General features: G+C 38.9%; 4 protein-coding genes across 11 annotated transcripts; 2 read left to right on the top strand and 2 right to left on the bottom strand.

The window, feature by feature from the left end:
* The first annotated feature begins 26 nt into the window (after positions 1 to 26).
* LOC111788172 (serine/threonine-protein kinase PEPKR2) lies at positions 27 to 3,902 on the top strand. 3 transcript variants are annotated; one of them, XM_087121551.1, is made up of 4 exons: positions 27 to 325; positions 470 to 1,353; positions 2,734 to 3,030; positions 3,190 to 3,902. In XM_087121551.1, the coding sequence occupies exons 2-4, from the start codon at positions 594 to 596 to the stop codon at positions 3,570 to 3,572; spliced, it is 1,440 nt and encodes a 479-aa protein (XP_086977677.1). In that variant the 5' UTR covers positions 27 to 325; positions 470 to 593; the 3' UTR covers positions 3,573 to 3,902. The 3 variants fall into 3 exon arrangements, with proteins under 3 accessions (XP_086977677.1, XP_086977676.1, XP_023524190.2); XM_087121550.1 differs by having other exon boundaries at positions 466 to 1,353; XM_023668422.2 differs by having other exon boundaries at positions 28 to 325; positions 544 to 1,353.
* On the bottom strand, positions 3,069 to 7,755 carry LOC111788324 (bet1-like protein At1g29060). 2 transcript variants are annotated; one of them, XR_015419937.1, is made up of 5 exons: positions 7,518 to 7,755; positions 7,200 to 7,323; positions 5,737 to 5,793; positions 4,792 to 5,035; positions 3,069 to 4,631 (listed from the first exon to the last, which is right to left on the bottom strand). XR_015419937.1 is itself a non-coding variant. In XM_023668653.2 (4 exons), the coding sequence occupies exons 1-4, from the start codon at positions 7,583 to 7,585 to the stop codon at positions 4,874 to 4,876; spliced, it is 411 nt and encodes a 136-aa protein (XP_023524421.1). In that variant the 5' UTR covers positions 7,586 to 7,755; the 3' UTR covers positions 4,639 to 4,873. The 2 variants fall into 2 exon arrangements, 1 of the variants encoding a protein (XP_023524421.1); XM_023668653.2 differs by lacking the exon at positions 3,069 to 4,631 and having other exon boundaries at positions 4,639 to 5,035.
* Positions 7,756 to 8,490: 735 nt separating this feature from the next.
* On the top strand, positions 8,491 to 13,260 carry PPOX (pyridoxin (pyrodoxamine) 5'-phosphate oxidase). Of its 2 annotated transcripts, none has more exons than XM_023668386.2 (14): positions 8,491 to 8,725; positions 8,801 to 8,974; positions 9,127 to 9,165; positions 10,061 to 10,228; positions 10,315 to 10,420; positions 10,578 to 10,744; positions 10,854 to 11,096; positions 11,399 to 11,487; positions 11,592 to 11,642; positions 11,737 to 11,827; positions 12,352 to 12,456; positions 12,541 to 12,611; positions 12,699 to 12,794; positions 13,028 to 13,260. In XM_023668386.2, the coding sequence occupies exons 1-14, from the start codon at positions 8,588 to 8,590 to the stop codon at positions 13,092 to 13,094; spliced, it is 1,605 nt and encodes a 534-aa protein (XP_023524154.1). In that variant the 5' UTR covers positions 8,491 to 8,587; the 3' UTR covers positions 13,095 to 13,260. The 2 variants fall into 2 exon arrangements, with proteins under 2 accessions (XP_023524154.1, XP_023524155.1); XM_023668387.2 differs by having other exon boundaries at positions 8,586 to 8,725; positions 8,785 to 8,974.
* Positions 13,261 to 16,916: 3,656 nt separating this feature from the next.
* Positions 16,917 to 20,319, bottom strand: LOC111788131 (transport inhibitor response 1-like protein). Of its 4 annotated transcripts, none has more exons than XR_015420047.1 (4): positions 19,378 to 20,155; positions 18,591 to 19,092; positions 17,667 to 18,508; positions 16,917 to 17,375 (listed from the first exon to the last, which is right to left on the bottom strand). XR_015420047.1 is itself a non-coding variant. In XM_023668349.2 (4 exons), the coding sequence occupies exons 2-4, from the start codon at positions 19,986 to 19,988 to the stop codon at positions 17,723 to 17,725; spliced, it is 1,899 nt and encodes a 632-aa protein (XP_023524117.2). In that variant the 5' UTR covers positions 19,989 to 20,012; positions 20,162 to 20,319; the 3' UTR covers positions 16,917 to 17,722. The 4 variants fall into 4 exon arrangements, 3 of the variants coding, with proteins under 3 accessions (XP_023524117.2, XP_086977893.1, XP_086977892.1); XM_023668349.2 differs by adding an exon at positions 20,162 to 20,319 and having other exon boundaries at positions 16,917 to 18,508; positions 19,378 to 20,012; XM_087121767.1 differs by adding an exon at positions 20,162 to 20,317 and having other exon boundaries at positions 16,917 to 18,508; positions 19,378 to 20,075.

Raw genomic sequence — 20,319 nt, 5'->3', positions numbered from 1 at the left:
TATCTAAGCAAAAGCTTCAACCAAAGTGCGCTGGACTCCGAGACCAAAATCCCTAAGCCGCATGTTATTCATTTTTTTTTTTTTTTTCAATTTTTCAATTGGGTAGTTTTCATATATATATTCTATTGTCGTTGGGATTGCTTGATTTTTTCTCCCGGAAGGAATGTGATCGGGGATTGCTAGGGTTTCGGCTTCTGTCTTCAACATCTTTTATGTGTACAACGGATCGATATTTGATTTAATGGTGGTACTGGTTATTTTGATTTCGCTCATCGGAACCGGCGATTTGATATGCGAGTGGTGAAGGATATTGCGGGCTTTGAAGGTGCGCTTTTATGTCTTTTTTTTTTTTTTTTTTTGAAGGTTGTGGAATTTGATGATTTCGATCTTTATATGAACTGGATTTTGTTAGACTATGCGGATAATTGAATCTGATGTTGCTTTTATTGGTTCATGTAATGTTAGTTAGGATAAGCAATCATCAAGAGCGTTTGATCTTGCATTGTGAAAGGAAGTTGAGAGAATCTGTAAATTTGTTTGCAGTTTTCAGTTATCCAAACTCGCGCGTAAGAGCTGTTGGTTAATTCGATTTGATGAGGAAGAAAAGGAAAGGAACCGAGACTGATAATGGAAAACCTTTGGACTTACCAGAGAATGTGACAGGAACTCGTGATTCGCGATCTTCTAAACTGAAGGCTACTTACTCGCTAGTAGATTACACGAGGTTGAATAAAAGGTGCAAGGAAAATGTGGGTATTGAACCAGTTCCTTCATGTAAGAGTAGGTTTGCAGCCATAGCTACAGCCCCACCCATTGGGAGTTCGTCTCTGATTCCTCCTGTTAGAGGTTTGAAGAGGAAGATTGGGTGCATAGACGTGGCTACGCAAATTGGGCGAAAACGTAACATCGAAAATGATTATGTTTCAGGCGAGACCATTGGGCATGGAAAATTTGGTTCAGTTTGGCTGTGTAAATGTAAGCTTACTGGAAATGAGTATGCTTGCAAAACTCTGAAAAAAGGAGAAGAGACTGTGCACAAGGAGGTGGAGATAATGCAGCACTTATCTGGCTACCCGAGTGTTGTGACATTGCTGGCAGTGTATGAGGAGTCAGAATGTTTTCACCTGGTTATGGAACTGTGTCGTGGAGGTCGTTTGGTTGATCAGATGGTCAGTGAAGGTCAATATTCGGAGCATCGAGCAGCTAATATACTCAAGGAAGTGATGTTGGTTATAAAGTATTGTCATGATATGGGGGTTGTACATCGAGACATAAAGCCCGAAAATATTCTTCTCACGACGTCTGGGAAGATCAAGCTTGCAGATTTTGGCCTGGCCACTAGGATTTCATGTGGTATGTATCCTTAAATCTGTACTAGAGAGTTCGTGTTTATATGTTCCCTCTTAGGTATTAGTTACCCTAACTTCCTGCAGTCTTCACTCGAAGCTATGAGAAAACTAAATTTTTTGGCATGATGTGGAAAAGGGAGAACCTTCTTGGGTTTATAAGCTGTGGAGGTGTGAAGTTTGGCACTCTTTTAACGCCTTCATTTGGGTTCATACGTTGGAACTTTTCTTTTCTTTTTTTCTTTTTTTCTTTTTTTTTTGTTTACATTCAATGTTTTTCTGATCATCAACAATTTTTGTTGTTTTTTTTTTGGTTCCATTTGCTGGTTTGGTTCCTGCTTTTTGTTGACATCTTGTGTATGAGATGTGCTTGGATTGTTGTTCACAAGGTAATCATTCAATGAGATTATTGTGCAAATATTTGTGACTGTAGTTAGTGATCGTGCTGATGTCTTAATAGAAAATAAGTGAGGAATGTCTCTACGAATAAGTATTCAGAGTTTGTAGACCGAACAAGACAACAAGATGACACGCAGGGGTATGTGACAAGGTTGCGAAGGACGTTGATTTTTTCGGTGAGTTATGGAAAGATGAGTCATATAATTATGTAAGAGGACTAGTTTTGTACCGGTCCAAGCCCACCGCTAGCAGATATTGTCCTCGTTGGACTTTTCCTCAAGGTTTTTAAAACGTGTCTCTTAGGAAGAAGTTTCCACACCCTTATAAAAAATGCTTCGTTCTCCTCCCTAACCTATGTGGGACCTCACAAGTTTTGTGGTGTTTTTTATCTTTCTTTTCCTCTTTGGGACCTTTCATCTAACTACGAGAGCAGATCCCGTAATGTGAATGGCATGACCATTGGAGTTCTTTGATGAGATGAAATATGCACAAGAAAGAAGGAAATCCCAAGACCAACTTAAAGAAGATACTAAAGTAGTTTTTGATCTTACACCAAGCAGCTTAGACAAAACAACCCGACCCCATTAGTCCTCGAGGTCGACAAAGAACAAACCGTAGCTTACACTGCTGGTCTTTAACTTAAGCAGCAATGGACACATTATCGTATTAGCTACAATAGTGTTAGGCTTAGAGAGAGTGAGAGAGGATGCTTATGGGGGAAGAGGGGGGGTAATTTGGTTCGGTATCACGAATCGGAGAAGGAAGTCTTCATTGTGGATGGTAAATGATATGGTAAACTGCTTCTTCGTAAAAACTACAGAGGTTTTCGAATTCGTAGTTGTTTTCTCTTATGTATTATTCTTCTTATAAGCTTTTACTTGATCTGCTATAGTTTGTGTGAATGTTGATGTTCATTCTACCTTTGTTTTATACTTAGGATTATGTTTCAAACATTTGCTTAGTTAAGTTATTTGATTGCGGACTGCAGGCCAGAGTTTAACTGGTCTGGCCGGAAGCCCAGCTTATGTGGCTCCTGAAGTGTTGTCGGGAAGTTACTCTGAGAAGGTGGATATTTGGAGTGCTGGTGTGCTCCTCCATGCTCTGTTGGTTGCAACTCTTCCTTTCCAAGGCGATTCGGTAGAATCAGTTTTTGAAGCAATAAAGAACACGAAGCTCGACTTCCACTCCGGGATGTGGGAGTCCATATCTAAACCTGCTCGAGATCTCATCGAGGGAATGTTGACGAGAGATATTTCAGCTAGGATAACGGCAGAAGAAGTTTTAAGTAAGTTCATTTAATCCCTGATGATTAAGCAATAGTAATATGTTATCAATGAACCTTGCAATTTGAAGATCCTATGTTATTGCTTGTTTAGAATATGGATTAATATCAATCCTTATTACATAATATAATCTCATTTGGATGCCAATGGTCATATTTCAGGGCATCCCTGGATATTGTTTTACACCGAACGCACGTTCAAGACGCTCCCCGTCAAACTGAAACTGAAGAATCAAGAATCTTGCCAACAGTCTCCCATTGCAGCAGCCAAAATTAAGCCTAACAGAAACAGATTTGACAGTGCAGCTATTGCTGCCTCCCTTAGTGAAGTCTCTAATCTTTCATCATCTGAAAATTCTAATGCCAACAGTGACGATGTCGATGTCGACGTCGACGACTCCTTTCTGGTGGACGCACTTGCAACAGCTATTTCACACGTGACAATTTCCGAGCCAAAGAGAAGCAGGCTGTGTGTTCCTACAGGCCGTATCGAGCAGCACAGCTCCTCTAACATGAAAGCTAACAATCTCTGTAAAGCGTTTTGATCCTGCAAATGTGCCAACGTTGTCGTCGTCGACATTGTTCTCTCCTGTTTTTTTTCCTAAGCTGGGGAACTACTACTACTTACAGGTAACACAACCGGGATGAATTTCTCCAAGTAGCTAAGAGGATGATTTCCAGGCCAACATCAACGAAATCTAACGAGTTTTATTAATATGCAGTCTATGTTAGTCAATGCCTGAGGTGCATTAAATCTGATTAGAAGTGTGTGATTTTGTGCTTTAAGTCTAATAATTGTCTTGACATGAATTGACAAATTTGATGTACATATTTTGTAAATACAGCAGTAATGAGAAGAGAGGGCATTTTGATTTTCTCATGTTGGCCAACTGCATTTTCTAAGCCATTTTTTTGCAGAATAGCTCGCCCGCCTGCCCTATCTTACTTGATAACTAGACGAGTCCGAAAACCATGTGAGATTTTCAAAATAATTAGATTTGGAGATTTGCCTAACATAAAAATAACCAACCGAGGTGAAAATCTCGAGAAAAAAAAAAAAAAAAAACACCTGAATAGTGAGGTGAAAGGAGATTAAAGTCAACTTAAACACTTGAATTTCTAAACCGTTTTTTGCAGAATAGCTCACCCACTTGTCTTATCTTACTCGATAACTAGACGAGTCAAAAAACTATGTGAGATTTTTAAAATAAATTAGTGGTGAAAATCTCGAGAAAAAAAATGCACTTGAATAGTGAAGTAAAAGTTGACTTTAATCATCGAGATTAAAGTCAAACTTAAATAGTGAGGTGAAAGTTGACTTTAATCATCGAGAATAAAAGAATATACCGACATGTCAATTGTCCTTGACCATGTTCTAGGCGCCACAAAACAAGAAAGGAAGAGGGACATAATAATCAATCCACATTATTAACAAAGCAAAATGTTTATATGTGACATTATTCAATAATTTATTTTAACATGGTCCCATGATTTTCTATTCTTATTTTCATTAAAAACCATTGTCAATGATTTTATATATTAACTTTGTAATGATCATTTGAGACTTACTTGGAAACCGCTACAGAAGGCCCAGTTTGTCTCTCCTAAAAGTCACAAAACAAACCCCATCGGCATAAGTTGATTGATGAAAACTATAGTTGAAATGAACAATACAGATCTTTACAACGTATAAAAGTGTATACTCAAAGAGTTCCCTACAAAAAGAAACACAAAAAGCCTATTTTCACTGCACCATTTTCTTACCCCATGAGTGAGAGTGATAACATTAAAACATCATTCCTGTTTCTTTTCCTTCGTCACTGGCCAGCAACTGGTAGGGAAGCATTCATTTTCTGGATATTTTCGACCACATATACACTATGAAGAAACAGATCAATGCAAATACGACGACCTGGACGACGTGATTTGATCCGTTCTGTATGATTTTTTTGTTCAATCTTCTTACGTTGTTCTTCACTCCCGCTTGAGCTTTGATCAACGTCATTTGCTACAACAAGACAGAAAACAGAAATTCGAATCAGTTGGAGGTATGAGAAGTATATGGGATTGTATGCATTTCGAATTGGTAGAAAATGATATGAGACTGATTTTATTCAGTCAGTTTCTTCTGATTTGATTGAGCTCTATGCATTTTAGGCTGAGGTTATCAAGAAAACTTGTTTTGTTTCTTTCTTTTTGATCCATTTTATGTTTGTTTTGGCAAAAGGTAGGAGGATCCAAAATGAGGCAGCAACATGTATTTCCATTCCCTACCACAACAGGAATCAAATAATTGGAACGATCCTAATTTTCGTATGACGATAACAAATGGGAATCGTTTCTCATTTCTTTTATATATATATATATATAACAAGATACAATTTTTCATTGATGGATGGAAACAAGAAGTTCAGAGAAGCTACCTTCCCCCAAAGGGAGAAAACATTCTTTGATAAATTTAACAAATGAAAGGAACGATAATCATTTACATTCTGGTCCTTGTTACAGAAAATATTTAATAGATGCAATATTCAAATTTTAATTCTCATTCTATTGTTTTTCCTGTTGAATAATTATTATTCCAATTATCTGTAATTTCCATTTTCTTAAGCAAACAGGACCTGAAGTAAGATCGTCAATCAGTAAAAACAAATAATGACAAAAAGAAAAATCAAGTGGAAATATGACAACTAAGAAAAAATTGCATACCAACTGATCTAGAAAATCTTGCTGAGATTTTGCTTCTGTTCCAATTTCTTGAGCAATCTGCACCAGAACAATTACACCAAGTACCAAAAATAAAAGATCAAAAATTGGATTAGGAATTAAGTAAATGTACACGATCTCAATAAGGTAAAACTATGACAAAACTGTGAAGAGTCGCAAAATGAAGATCCTAGGAGCTTTGCACTTTGAACAGAAAAAATGCTGCTCAGATCATAGTATAAAGTTACTTTCTCAGATTAACGTGTCTGATTTAAGTAGCTGATAACCGGATATTGACTTTGGGACCAGAAGAAAAAGAAAAAAAAACACAATCTGTTCTTTTTTCCTAGATAAGAAACAAGAAGAGCTTTTGTAGACAATATGAAAGAAAAACGTTGTCAACAATAGGACGCTTAGCTCAACGTTCAGAAACAAATCTTTCTAAAAAAAATAAATAAATAAAATAAAAAAGAAAACGACAAGGTCAAGAAAAGATGCCCCTCGTTTTCCAGATTTTGGTGGCATACAACACGGCAGTTAGAGGCCAATAACATCAGTAACCCCCTCTATTCATTTTGATCAGCTGTGCCATTGTTCAAATTTACTCACACCAACTAGATATCTTTCTATAGGCAAATAGTTAGTTCTAAGGAATTCTATCAGCTTAATTTGTATATTCTTGTTCATTATACAGGACCATATTTAAGGCAATGGCCAGACAATTTTGGAGACTTTAGAAAGGGTAAAACAAGAACACAGTGACCAATGATTGAACTTATGACTTTAAAAATGTCGACTTATAACTTCTGATTGCTAGCGAACCTCTAAGGAAGGTTTCCATCAAGTGCTCCAAGGAAAGAGGATCCCCAATAGGTTTCTGCTCCATCGCCTATAATTCACATTGATATGCTTGTCATATTATTCTTACACACTTCTTTCATTGGCTATGATACGTTTAGAACGATGACGAGCCAATAGACTAGAACTGCCATAACGAAGACTCTGTAAATGTATGGCTTCTGCTTGTTCCAGCTGTAGGTCTTATAGATTTCGGTTTTCTTAAATAATAAAAGGTCACATATCTTACATAAGAAAGGAGGGAAAATCACGAAACTATACAGAAAGAAAACCATGCCTGTGACCGCCATTATAATGAAATACAAATATGAGCACAAAGCATACAGCTATACCATGTGAAATGTATCAATCCATGACGTACATCTCATGAGCGCAATTGAGAAAGGAACGACGTGTAATTCCTATAGTATCATTGCAAATAGATTGACCTCTAACAAAACTAGATTCAAATATTTTATAAAAGTTGAAAGAAATCTGAAGATTTCTGTCAAAAACTTGTTTTTAGATGTCGAATTCTATATAAAAGTTTAGCTGCGGTTTCCAGTTTGCAAATCAATAAATCTAAGTGCAAAGCTGTACGATGGTTTAATGGAAAACCATATACTTACATTTCTCAGCCTCTTAACCTGGCCATGGAGACCAACGATCTGGTCGTCCAAGTCCCCTTGCATCGGATCGATCTGTAGTTGAATTTCATCGGAAGCAGCCGACGGTCTCGTGCTAAGCCCCTCCCTGAATACCTCAAAACAAAGGACGATTGCACTTGAGCGACATGAATTGAGTAATTATGATTCTTAACATCCGTAAATATCGAAATGATTTGAGTAATTCTCCGAGACACATGATACAAAGTCGTAATTCTTACAAAACATTTAATTCCTGAAAATAAATTAGGAATTTAGCATGTAGAAGAAAAAGAACAATACCTGGAACGATAAGGAGCGGCATCGCCGTTGTAGAAGGAACTACCGCCACGATACGAATTAGACGCCATTGAAGACAGAATGAAAACCTAATCCAAAAGGAAAGAATTGGATCGGAAAGAGACGAATAGCGAGAATCAATTTCAGTATCTTCAATCTGAGTCGGAAGGTGAGAGCGCGAAGCAAATTGGGATTTTTCCGACTCCCGTTAACGCGTTGGCGTTTATTGATTTGTTTTTTGAAAAATACAACACGTATTTGGTTGTAAGGGGCGAGTGAATGTTGGTTCGGTTGGGTTTTTTTAAGAACCGAACCTCTTGAATAAACCCGCATTTTTCGACCGGATCAGTTCGCCCGGTTCTTGAATAAAATGTATTTTTTTTCTTTAAAAAATTAATGGGTCAGACGGAGATTAGAGATGTCTACAAGACATGGCTCCCCTCAGGAGACAAAGCTGGGGTGAAGATCCGTTTACATGGAGATTCAAGTTGGTACATATTGTAAAAGTTCAAGTTCACTGCTAGTAGATATTGTCCGTTTTGCCCTGTTAGGGGAGAGGTTTTCACACCTTTTATAAGGAATGTTTTGTTCTCTTCTACAACCGATGTGAGATCTTACAATCCACCCCTCTTGGGGGCTAGTGTTCTCATTGACACACTAGTCGGTGTCCGACTTTGATACAATTTCTAATTGTCTAAGCCCACATCTAACCGATATTGTCCCATTTGACTCGTTGCGTATTACTATCAGCCTCATGATTTTAATGACGAGTGCACCAGTAAGTCGGTGTACATGGGTTCTCCCCTATTTTCGAGTAGCTAAATTTAAGTAGGTCCAAATACAAAAACCGAGCCACACGAGACCGTTAACCTAGGTCACAAGATAAATAGCCCAATTTTGTTCATATCACAAAGAGAATAAAATAATAGGAAGATTAATAAGAATAAAATTCATTGATCCTATCCAACAGTAAGTGTGATAAAAGAACTTGGCCAATTATTTCAAGAAGCAACGGTGACAACTCGTCTTCTGGCGATGCGAAGCGGGTTGAGCCAGCGCAACTCCAATCAGGAATGCGTCCATTTATGCGCACAGCTCTTTCTATGTCACGCTTGATTTCTGCCCACTCATTCCATCTCAAATCGAACTCGATACCGATAATTTCCCATTCTTCTCGCTCTCTTCGAATCCCTCTCTTCAAGCTTCCACAGGTTAGTTCTTCGTACTGTTTTCTGTGTTTTGCCGCCTTTTTTTCTAATCGGTTGTGTAGTAAATTTTGTTGTTAGGGTGTTTATCGGCCGAATTCGAGCTCTGAGTTTCGTTGGTTTTGCTCGAAGTCTCGGATTGCTGCTGCAACCATGCAGAATCGGGAGTCGATTTCGTATCTGACGCAGAAGGAAGCCGCTGAGGTCGATGAAATTCTCATGGGTCCTCTCGGGTTCAGCGTCGATCAGTTGATGGTTAGTTTTGTAATTGCTTGATTCATTGCTAGAAGTTCTTTTGTGAGTTTCAATTTGTGAGTTCAAAATTAGTCTCATTCATCACTTTACAGTACTGAAAATTAAACTGTCGGTGTGTTTTTTTCTTCCCTTTTTTGTTTGTGTGTGTCCAGGAGCTGGCTGGATTGAGCGTAGCCACTTCAATAGCAGAGGTAAGCTTCCTCTTGGCGTTTATTTTCTGTTAAGATCGTTCACACTCGATGGTTAGTGAAAGTAGATTGTATTCTGGCTACTGTTTCGTTCTTGTTTATGAATGATTGTTATGAATCCTTATTTGGCTTATCTTGTTTGGTTAGTGAAAGTAGATATATGTAAGTTAACGTACAATGTTCATTGTTTGGCTAATCTTCTTTTGATTTGCAATTTTCATTGCTCTATATTTGAACCATTAATGAGCATCTTTCTTACGAGTTATAAGGTGGTTTGGGCCAATCTTTGTGTGAGATCCCACATCGGTTGGGGAGGAGAATGAAACATTTTTATAAGAGTGTGGAAACCTCACCCTAGCATACACGTTTTAGAAACCTTGAGGGGAAACTCGAAAGGGAAAGCCCAAAGAGGACAATATCTGCTAGCGGTAGGCTTGGGCCGTTACAAATGGTATATGAGCCAGACATGAGGGATGTGTCGGCGAGGAGGCTGAACCCCGTAGGGAGTGGACACGAGACGGTGTGCCAGCAAGGACGATGGCCCTGAAGAGGGTGGATTGGGGGTCTCACATCGATTGGAGAAGGGAACGAGTGCAAGAGAGGATGTTGGGCCCCAAAGGGGGTGGATTGTGAGATCTCACGTCGGTTGGGGAGGAGAACGAAACATTCTTTATAAGGGTGTGAAACCCTCTCCCTAGCAGACGCATTTTAAAAACCTTGAGAGGAAGCCCGAAAGGGAAAGTCCAAAGAGGACAATATTTGCTAGCAGTGGGCTTGGACCGTTACACTGTGTCTAGCTCAACCAAGTAGGATGAGGAGGTTAAATAGAATTTAAAAAGACATAGTTTTGTTTAGCAAATAGCTGAGAACTTCTGTTTTCCTCCCAAAAAATCAACAGGTTTACAAAGTCGATGAGTATAAGCGCGTTCTTGTTATCTGTGGCCCTGGAAACAATGGTGGAGATGGTCTCGTGGCTGCTCGTCATCTGTTTCACTTCGGATACAATCCATCAATTTGTTATCCAAAGAGGACTCCTAAGCCTCTTTATGCCGGTTTGGTTACTCAGGTTGTGTTTCTCAACCATAATTGTAATCTTTTCCTTGTTCATCACTAGTTTGGCTGAAGTTCTTATCTAATTTCACGGTTTTGTAGCTGGAATCACTGTCAGTTCCTTTCGTGTCTGTAGAGGACTTGCCTTCGGATTTGTCGAAGGATTTTGACATTATAATCGATGCAATCTTTGGGTTCTCCTTCCACGGTAATATCTTCCTGCTATACGCGCTCAATATATTATTTCAAAGAATTAAACTTTCGACCTTACCATCAATTAGTCATTTCTTCTTTAAGATGATCCTAAATTTGTTTCTAATTTGTGGGTTTTTGGGTCGGTTTGTGCATACCTCGACTACTTTCAGGTGCTCCAAGGCCACCATTCAATGATTTGATCCAAAGGCTTGTCTCTTTAAATGAGTACAAGGAAGCAAAGCAAAGATTTCCTGTTGTTGTTTCTGTAGATATTCCATCCGGATGGCATGTCGAAGAAGGGGATATTAGTGATAGCAGCTTTAAACCCGATATGTTGGTATGCTACCGTTCGAATTTTCTACGACCACCGTAGAGGTTTTTTTAATATTTAATTACACAAATTTGTTTAAAAACCGATTAGATCATTAAACACTTATTTATGCTAGGTTTCTCTGACTGCCCCGAAGCTATGTGCAAAGAGATTCCATGGTCCACATCATTTTTTAGGTGGCAGATTTGTGCCACCGTCTATCGTGAGCAAATTTAACCTTCATCTTCCTCCTTATCCCGGCACGGCAATGTGTGTTCGAATAGGAAAGCCTCCACATGTTGATATAGCTGCACTTAGAGAAAACTATATTTCTCCTGAATTTGTTGAAGATAATGTAGAAGCTGATCCTATTCATCAGGTGAATACTATATTCTTATCGGTGTTTACTTATATTGAAATATATCCTCTATAATAAAGTTACTACATTTATGTGAGATCCCACATTAGTTGGAGAGAGGAACGAAGCATTCCTTACAAGGGTGTGGAAACCTCTCTCTAGTAAACGCGTTTTAAAACCGTGAGGCTGACGGCGATACATAACCGGCCAAGGCAGTCAATATCTGCTAACGGTGGGCTTGGACTGTTAGAACTTCCTTATTTGAAAAAGAGTCCTTTGTTAACTTTATTGTTTCTAGTAGTGAACCAGTAGTTTTCTTGCAGTTCCGCAAATGGTTCGATGAAGCAATTGCTGCTAATTTACGGGAACCTAATGCTATGTCGTTGTCTACTGCTACGAGCGATGGAAAACCGTGAGCTTTGATTCTCTTCTTTTGGCATTCACTTAATTGAAGATCATTTTCTCCCTCGCTCAATTTGATAACCCTTTAATTTCTGGTTCACTTTGCTGCTTCAGATCATCTCGTATGGTTTTGCTAAAAGGATTTGATGAAGATGGTTTTGTCTGGTCAGTGTGCTACACTATTATCATGTTGCAGCAAACAATTTTTTCCCGTGCGCCATAAAATAACTCCGCTCATATTGTTCGTTGTTATCTGCAGGTACACAAATTATGGAAGTCAGAAAGCACACGATTTAGCTGAAAATCCACGTGCTTCGCTTCTTTTCTTCTGGGACGGTCTTAATAGGCAGGTGAAATAACAGCTTGCAGTTTTAGTTTGAGTTGAAAATGTCAGTAGGGAGGCCATTTTTTCTGCCCATAAATTCCTCGAGTAACTCGCCCTTCTGTTTCAGTTCCTTTTGGATTCTAATCCATGGGTTCAACATATAAAAAATTAAGCGGTGAGCTTAGGCTGTTACAAATGGTATTATAGAGCCAGTCACCAAGCGGTATGCTAGTGAGGACGTTGGCTCCCAAAAGGGGGGTGGATTGTGAGATCCCACGTTAATTGGAGAGGGGAACGAAACATTCCTTGTAAGGGCGTGAAAACCTCTCCTTAGCAGACGCGTTTTAAAACGTAGAGGGGAAGCCCGAAAGAGAAAGCCCAAAGAGGACAATATCCGCTAGCAATGGGCTTGAGCTGTTACATGTTCTTACACTCGGTCATTAGCTTTTGGCATTTCCTCCACTTCATAATGCTCATCCTCAATGCTTTCAAGCCAATGCAAATGAATGTGCTTACTATATTAGCTATTGTTTGATTGTTACCTTCTAGGTAAGAGTGGAAGGAACAGTGCAGAAAGTTTCCGAAGAGGAATCGGAGCAGTACTTCCACAGTCGTCCTCGTGGAAGTCAGCTCGGTGCAATCGTTAGCCCACAGGTCTGTATCAGTGCCATTCAATATATTGTAGATAATCAAAATGCTGAGATATTGATAGATTCATGATGTCGCTTTCTCATTCAGAGTTCTGTGGTTCCTGGAAGACATTTTCTCATTGATAAGTTCAAAGAACTAGAGGATAGATACTCGAATGGGTATGTGAATCAATATAAGCTCATATCTGATTCAAAATACAAATGATCTTTGATAATTCATTAAGGAAGATGTTCTTCTGTTTGCAGAAGTTTGATTCCAAAACCAAAATACTGGGGCGGATACAGGCTTAAACCAGAAGCTTTTGAGTTTTGGCAGGGGCAGCCATCTCGGCTGCATGACAGGTTATTTTCACCTCTCTAAGAACAGGTGGCTTTATGTCATTGGCCAAGTAGTTGAGTTGCGGCCTTGCAAGCCTTTCTGATACTTAACGTTCGAGCGTTTGAGCGTTTGAGCCCTTCTCAATCTAACTATAACTCAACGGTTAAAATATATGAACGTTTGAGCTTTAAAAAATAACAAACAAAAGGAAATGCACTTTCTTCTCACTCGATTTTTATGCTTGTTTTCTCGACAGGTTGCGGTATTCCCCTTGCGAGATAGAGGGAAAAAAGGTTTGGAAGGTAGAACGGTTGGCTCCGTGATTGCCTCCTCCATTACGTTAGGCTTGGAATTTCATCGTTCATGTACTTTTTCTTTACTTTTCATGCTTGTTTCCCCTCCCCCTCCCCTTTTGTGTTAACGTGGCTAATAAATGATAATTGAATGATTTACTGAGTAATTACAATATTTACGGTTGCCATTAAATTACGTGACAAGTGGTTCTACTACCGACCTCCATAGTGGTATGCTACTATCTACTTTGAACATTAACTCTTATACTTTTGCTTTTAGTACGATTTTTAGGTCTCGTACTGATGGAGATATATTCTTTATAAACGGTAACCCATAATCATCCCTTTAATTAGCGTTTCTCTCGAGTTTCTTAAGTATGACACCATGGCTTCTGGCCTGATGCAAAGCACTGCTTCTGAATTACTTTTTTTTTCTTTTTTTTTTTAATAAAAAAAATATTACTCATATAAACGCCATAGTAATAGATGTATTAAATACAAAATATCATTATAGAAATTAATTTTAATAATTAAAAATAGTATGACTAAATTCTATTTTTTCAGAAATTAAAGAGTTAAAATTTGTAATTTAATAAAGAAAATATTTAAAAATTATTAGAAATAAACAAAATTTTATAATAAATATCTCAATTGTGAGTCCTCTAGTTTAAGTCTAAAAAATAATTAATTTTATTCGTTTTAAAAATATTTTTAAAATCATACACTTTTTTATTTGAATAGATGGATATTTGAATAAGTAATCAATTTTAATTATTCACCAACTCGAGACAACTTAAGCATAGTTTTAGTTAAGACGTAATAACAATCAAGTCACGAAATGTTCAAATTTCTCTAATCTATATTGAACCCAGAAAAAAATTAAGCAACCCGAGCATAGTCCAGCTGCTAAATATATCGATAATCTCCTTTTCAAAACGACATGCTCGGAAAAAAGTAGCTGGCGAGTAAGTTGATGATGTCCCAACATTGGGTACCCTACAAAACAGTTGAAATAACTTTAAATGTTGCTCCCCCTATCTCTATCCCTAAACTTGACTTCATATTCTTTGCATTATCACCCAAAAAGTTGCTTTTTAAGCTTTCTTTTGACTAACTTGAATTTGACACTCTTGGAAATTATGATATAAAAAACTTTGTGTTAAAATGGGATTTGGACCAATCTTATTTAATATTTTACAAGTGGGAGATTGTTGGGTCAATCTCACCACAAAGTGGTTGGGAGCTTTTGCAATAGAGATTGATTTGAATCAATTATATGTATAGTTGAATGATTTCAACACCACTTACTTTGTCCATCAATATCCTTATTCCAACCAAACCCGACTCGGATAGGTTAATTTAAACCTAAGGTCATCGGGATGACTTACAACAACTTAAGCCCGCTAGTAGATATTGTCCGTTTTGACCCGTTACAGATCATCGTCAATCTCACCAATGTGAGGTCTCACAATACACTTCCTTTAAGGGCTCATCATCCTCGTTAGCACACCGCCTAGTGTCTAGCTCTAATACCAATTATAACAACTCAAGTCCACTGCTAGCAGATACTATTCGTTTTGGTTCATTATGTATCGTCGTCAAACTCACGGTTTCAAAAAGCATATGTTAAGGAGAAGTTCCTACATTTTTATAAGGAATGTTTCATTGCTCTCTCCAACCGATCTGGGATCTTACACGACTTTTCTTCATATTCGGGACGAATACACGAGAAGTTTGTAAAATTTCAAAAGGGTTATGAGATTATGGGGCTTAGAACTCTAAATTGTAAAATAATTAATATTTTAAGAAATAATAATATTTTATTTAAATGAGTAAAATAAGTAATATTTAATTTAAATGAGTAAAATAAGTAATAATATTTCATTTAAATGAGTAAAATAAGTAATATTTTAAGAATTAATAATATTTAAAAAAAGGTATGGATAATTAAATGAAGTATGGTAAAAGGGATGGGAAAGGCAGCAGAGTTAAGTGGTTGATGTGAGTGCTTAGTTCAGGCATGAAATTAGTTTGAGGGAGTTTATTATATTATAGTGGAAGACAGCTCACACACCCTTCTGCCTTCACTCACCTTTTCCTCCCCCCACTCCACTACTACTCCCCATTTCTCTCACATGCTTATTTCTCCTTTTGTCTTTTCCTTATCTCGATAATTTTGTATCAATCCAAGCCCACCACCGTTAGAAGATATTATCCGCTTTAACTATGTGATATCCCACATTCATTGCAGGAGGAGAACGAAACACCCTCTATATGAGTGTGAAAACCTTTCTCCAGTAAATGCATTTTAAAGCTTCAAGGGAAAGTCCAAAGAGGACCATATCTACTAAGGGTGAGTTTGAGCTGTTACAAACTTGTTACGTATCGCTGTCAAGAAAATGTTTCGTGTTGGTATACCGCTCGGTGCCTGGTTTTGATGTCATTTGTAACAACCTGAGCGTACTAACACATATTGTCGACCTTGACCCGTTCGTCAGCCTCAGATTTAGAAAAAGAGTCAAATATTTGACCAAAAAGGTAGGGTTAAAAAAACTTGAAGATGCTTTAAAGGCACTTTACAAAGCATCCCATCAGAAATATTCTAGCACTTGATAACTGGGGAAGAGAATGGTCTGCCTAAGGGAAATCAAATGGAAATCCAGCAAGAACACAAAGGCTGCAGTAGAGTATATATCATCATTCTTATGTCGATATCATTTCTCCTACCAAATAAATTCAATGTATTTGGTTATGATCACAATAATTGCGTTTCTTTTTACTACTCTACTCTTTCTCATCCAATAGCTATTCACCCCTACAAAAATTCAATCCAATGGAAAGCTATTCAATAGGGAACGGTGATTGTTCTAACCTCCTCGAATAATTTCTCGAAAAGACACTCTCTTTAGGTAACAGCCTAAGTTCACCGCTAGTAGATATTGTCATTTTTGTCCTTTCGAGCTTCCCCTCAAAGTTTTTAAAACGGGTCTACTGGAGGGAGGTTTTCACACCCTTGTAAAAATGTTTCGTTCTTGTTCTCCTCTCCGAATGATGTGGGATCTCACAATTCACTCCCCTTCAGAGTCAGCGTCCTCACTAGCACTCGTTCACTTCTCCAATTGACGTGGGACCCCTCAATCCACTCCCCGGACCCAATGTCCTCGCCCAGTGTATGGTTCTGATACCATTTGTAACAGTTCAAACCCACCGTTAGTAGATATTGTCCTCTTTTGACTTCTCTCTCTAAATAATACACGGAATACATTCCGAAAGAGGGAGAAGGGTGAGATTGTTGGGAGAAAGGAAAACTTGCCACTACACAACATAAGGTTAAACAAGAAAGCAAAGTCCTCTCCCCATACTGATTCAATGGCATATAGTCATATCCCACTTAACATCTTTTACCTCCTGCCAGGAATCGTTCCCTCTTCTCATTATGAGAGAGAAAGAAGAGAGAGAGCCCATCATTAATGAATGGCTGCTTTATAACGCAAACTCAGGAGGCTCATCAAATAATTGATCTACAGTGACCCCTAGTTAAAAATGGCCAATACAAAGTCTATTCAGCAAACAAAACTAGCAAATTTCAGCACAACCTTATTTTACCTTATCTAGGATGGCTCAGATAGCTCTATATTTGCCTATATATCCTCTTTTGAGCGCATTTTTGTTGGTCCTGTGTGTTGTATGCAACTGCAAGATGGCATAAAACCACATAGGACCGACCGATGCCCTCCCGGGTTCCTAAGAATTCAACTACTTCAATCTAAGGAAGGACAGGAGAGGGGCGGGGAGCGTCAACGAAAACTGGTTCGTTTTACTAACACAAAGAAATGGAGAGGAAAAAGGAGGGAAAAAAAATCTGAGACAGTACCATTATTCTATGGAAATTCTGTCCATGCATAATTTTGGCATTTATTACCCATCCATCTCACATCTTCTGATAAATAACAATAGTAAACTCAATAACCAGGGCCTACACTACTAATACACCTGTTTAGAAATAAACAACATTTAGCTAAAGAGGCCGGGTCTTTCAATCCTCACATCTTCTTACCATTTGAATCAAAATAAATGGACTAATGTTTCTTGTAAAGCTGAAGTACGAGTACCTGTGTCATCCCCTTGCTAGCTATCCGCTGCCGGGAGGTTGGAGGGATATTCATAGATCTTGCAGCTGACTGATCCTCCAAACCTTGCAATGCTTTTCTATCTTGATTCAATTGATAAAATGACCAATAATTGCTATCTAAGCTTTTAATGCAGCTCTCTACGACCCATGCCTCCTCCAGCAGCTCTAGTTTGCAGTTACTGAATATAGAAATGAAGAATTAAACGTGAACAATTAGAAACAAACTTATAAGAAAACTTGTTTAGCCGGACGAACTGTAAAGAGATTGATCCTCAGCAACTAAACCACTCTTCAAAGTGTCAGGAAGCTCCATATCTCAGATGAGATGCTTTCGTTCTTAAGTTCTGGCTCCCGGAACCATCATAACCATCCCCATGTAAAAACTGGCATCCAACTTTCTTAAGTGGGTATACGTGAATTCTTTTTTAGGTATTGAAGAATAACCCCTTGACAAGCAGTAAGAAACTTACCGCACAAAATTGTAACCTTGCTCAGTGACAGTTGAAACTTTTAGTAGTTCAATATCCTATAGGATGTCAACGAACTTAGGAGCATCGTCCCTCGGCCCCTCGAGAGATCTATACATATATAACACCTGAACATGGTTCTCCATATCCTCCACCTGAATATGGTTATCCACTTCCTCATCGTTTTCATTCCTCATCACCTCAACCACTAAGTGAGGCATGGCCCTGGCAACCTCTTGGCAGCCTTGGCGAGACAATTTACAAGCCGACATCCAGAGGAATCTCATATTGTAGTAATGATGTAAACCAGATTGCAACCCTCCATTGCCAAATGGACTATCTCTAATCTCAAGTTTTTGCAATCTAAGACAACCTTCAAGCACAAATTTCAATCCCAAATCACTATCTCCAGCAAAAGCAACTGATAGGGTGCGTACCAGTTTTCCATACTTCCCGATGTAGCTGAAAGCACGATCAGTCAACAATCCAGAGATAGCAAGCCTGGTGAGCTTCTTACAATTGATAACAATGGCACCAAACCCTTCATCCATGGGTTCTCCAGTTTTATGGTCTGGCTGGTGTCGCCCCATAATGCATAGCCTAAACACCACAAGATCTTGGCAGTTCTTTGACATAGCAATCACAGCTGCATTTGTCATTCTCTGGCAAAAGTAGAGGATATATTGCAATTTCCTGCAACCCTCAGATATTGCTTGGAAGCCGACTTCAGAAATTGGGCCTTCACCGTCTTCTCGAGGATCAACAGGAAAAACCCTAAGTTCTTGCAGATCCTTACACGTTGAAGCAACAGCTTGAAGTCCTTCATCACATATTGAATCAAGAGCCTGCAATATAAAGATTAAAAAGATTATGGACTTCGAAAGGCAAATTCCTTCCCATAAGCTACCTGTACTCAAGATTACATACCCAGAAAGTCTGGAGCTTATGACAGTGGCTTATAACTGGTTTGAGTTGTTCAGCAGATATATTTGCATAGCTCAAGTTCAGAGTAGTGAGATTAGCGCAAGCTGGATAGATACATGGTAGATAATCAGGTAAAATGTCCTTGAATCCAGAGAGACAGACTAGGGACTTGCAAGCAGCAAAAGCAGCGGCATAGTCGGGCTCTGGCTCCCCATGGATCATGGCCTCTGGGTTACAGAACGAACCAGTTCCAAGATGTGTTAGTTGTGGAGCCCGAACTATCAGGTGGTATAGCTGTGCAATGGAAACATAACGGTTCACTCCAAGTTTCTTCAACAACGGGGATCTACTCACCAACATTTCTAATGCCTCAAAATTGATGGGGCATTCAACGCAATCAAAAACTAGAGACTCAAGACAGGTTTCATTCTCTGGGAAACAAGATATCCAATCTACTTCATCATCTGCTATGTCAGATTCAATCAGATCAAGCACTCGAAGCTGCCTGAAAGATAAATCAAGCAGCCTAAGTTGAATAAAACAAGCCATTAATTCAAGAACTTGAACAAAAGCTCCACGTTAGTTGCCCCTCTCAAGATCTTATCGAAATTCAGTATCCTTCAAGAACATCAACAGGCCTTGCTTAGGTTAAATAAATGCCACATTACTCAGAGAAATGATCCCAAAAACAAACAAAACGTAAATTAAGTAATGCAAACTCAAGGGATATAATTCCAAGCTCATAATATTGATAGCAACAAAGAGAAGAAGATGGAATCTGCTTGCGTACCTACACCTAGAAGCAACCACAGCAATCCCGCTGGTGCCGAACCCTTCGCAGCAAAAAAGCACAAGCTCCTTGAAACCAGGGAAAGACTCGGCAAGTAGCGCCAGATCATCGTCAGTGACTGACATACGCTTCAAGTAGATTCTCTCAAGCCAAGGATAGGATTTAGCCATGGCCGCAACCCAAGGAGTAAAGTGAGCTCCCCAATTAGGCGGCATCAAGTTGAAATCCGAGAACCTCGGCCTTCCCTTGATCGTCACTGACCGAACTCGTTTAAACCGCGACGTAACTCGGCGAGGAGAAACCGCATAGCAATTTCCGATGAACAGCTCAGATCGAGTAAGGGCTTCAACCCCACACCATGACTTACAAACAAGCGAAGCCGCGTTCCGGTCATGGCGAGAAGTGAGAAAGTGAAGCACGTTCTCAAGAACATTGTGAAGAGTATTCTCAACAGAACCAGAAGCAGCTATATCGCCATAACAGCCAGTACAATTACGAGTTTTACTAGCAGATTCAGCAACAGCGCCGCCGCCGCCGCCGCCGCCGCCTAGATCCAAAGGTAAAGATCGATCGTCATCCTCCGACATTTCTTCAGCTTGTTCCACTCTCATGAGCAACAAATCACACTCCAACACCTTCAAAAATCCTCATAAACAAACCCCTCTCAATCAGATTTCAGCCAAAAAGAAAAATCAACACTGAATCAGATCAAACAAGGGCTCAAAAGTGAATAAAAACACATGAAGAGAGAGAAAATGAAGATCCATAGAGAGAGAATCCATACCTGTTATTTGAGAGGACTGTGAAATGATATGGAAGTTTGGAGGGATTCGTTTAACTGATCACAAGGACAATGGAGTGTAAACAGTCGGCTCTCCTGTCTGTATCCATAGACATTGGGATTCTTCTTGCCTCTCTCTATAATTTCTTTTTTTTTTTTTT

This window comes from Cucurbita pepo, chromosome 2, assembly GCF_057944985.1.
Source record: "Cucurbita pepo subsp. pepo isolate OVF chromosome 2, ASM5794498v1, whole genome shotgun sequence".
NCBI lineage: Eukaryota > Viridiplantae > Streptophyta > Magnoliopsida > Cucurbitales > Cucurbitaceae > Cucurbita > Cucurbita pepo.
Note: the sequence above shows the minus strand (reverse complement) of the source record. Positions and strands in the feature narration are given on the sequence as shown.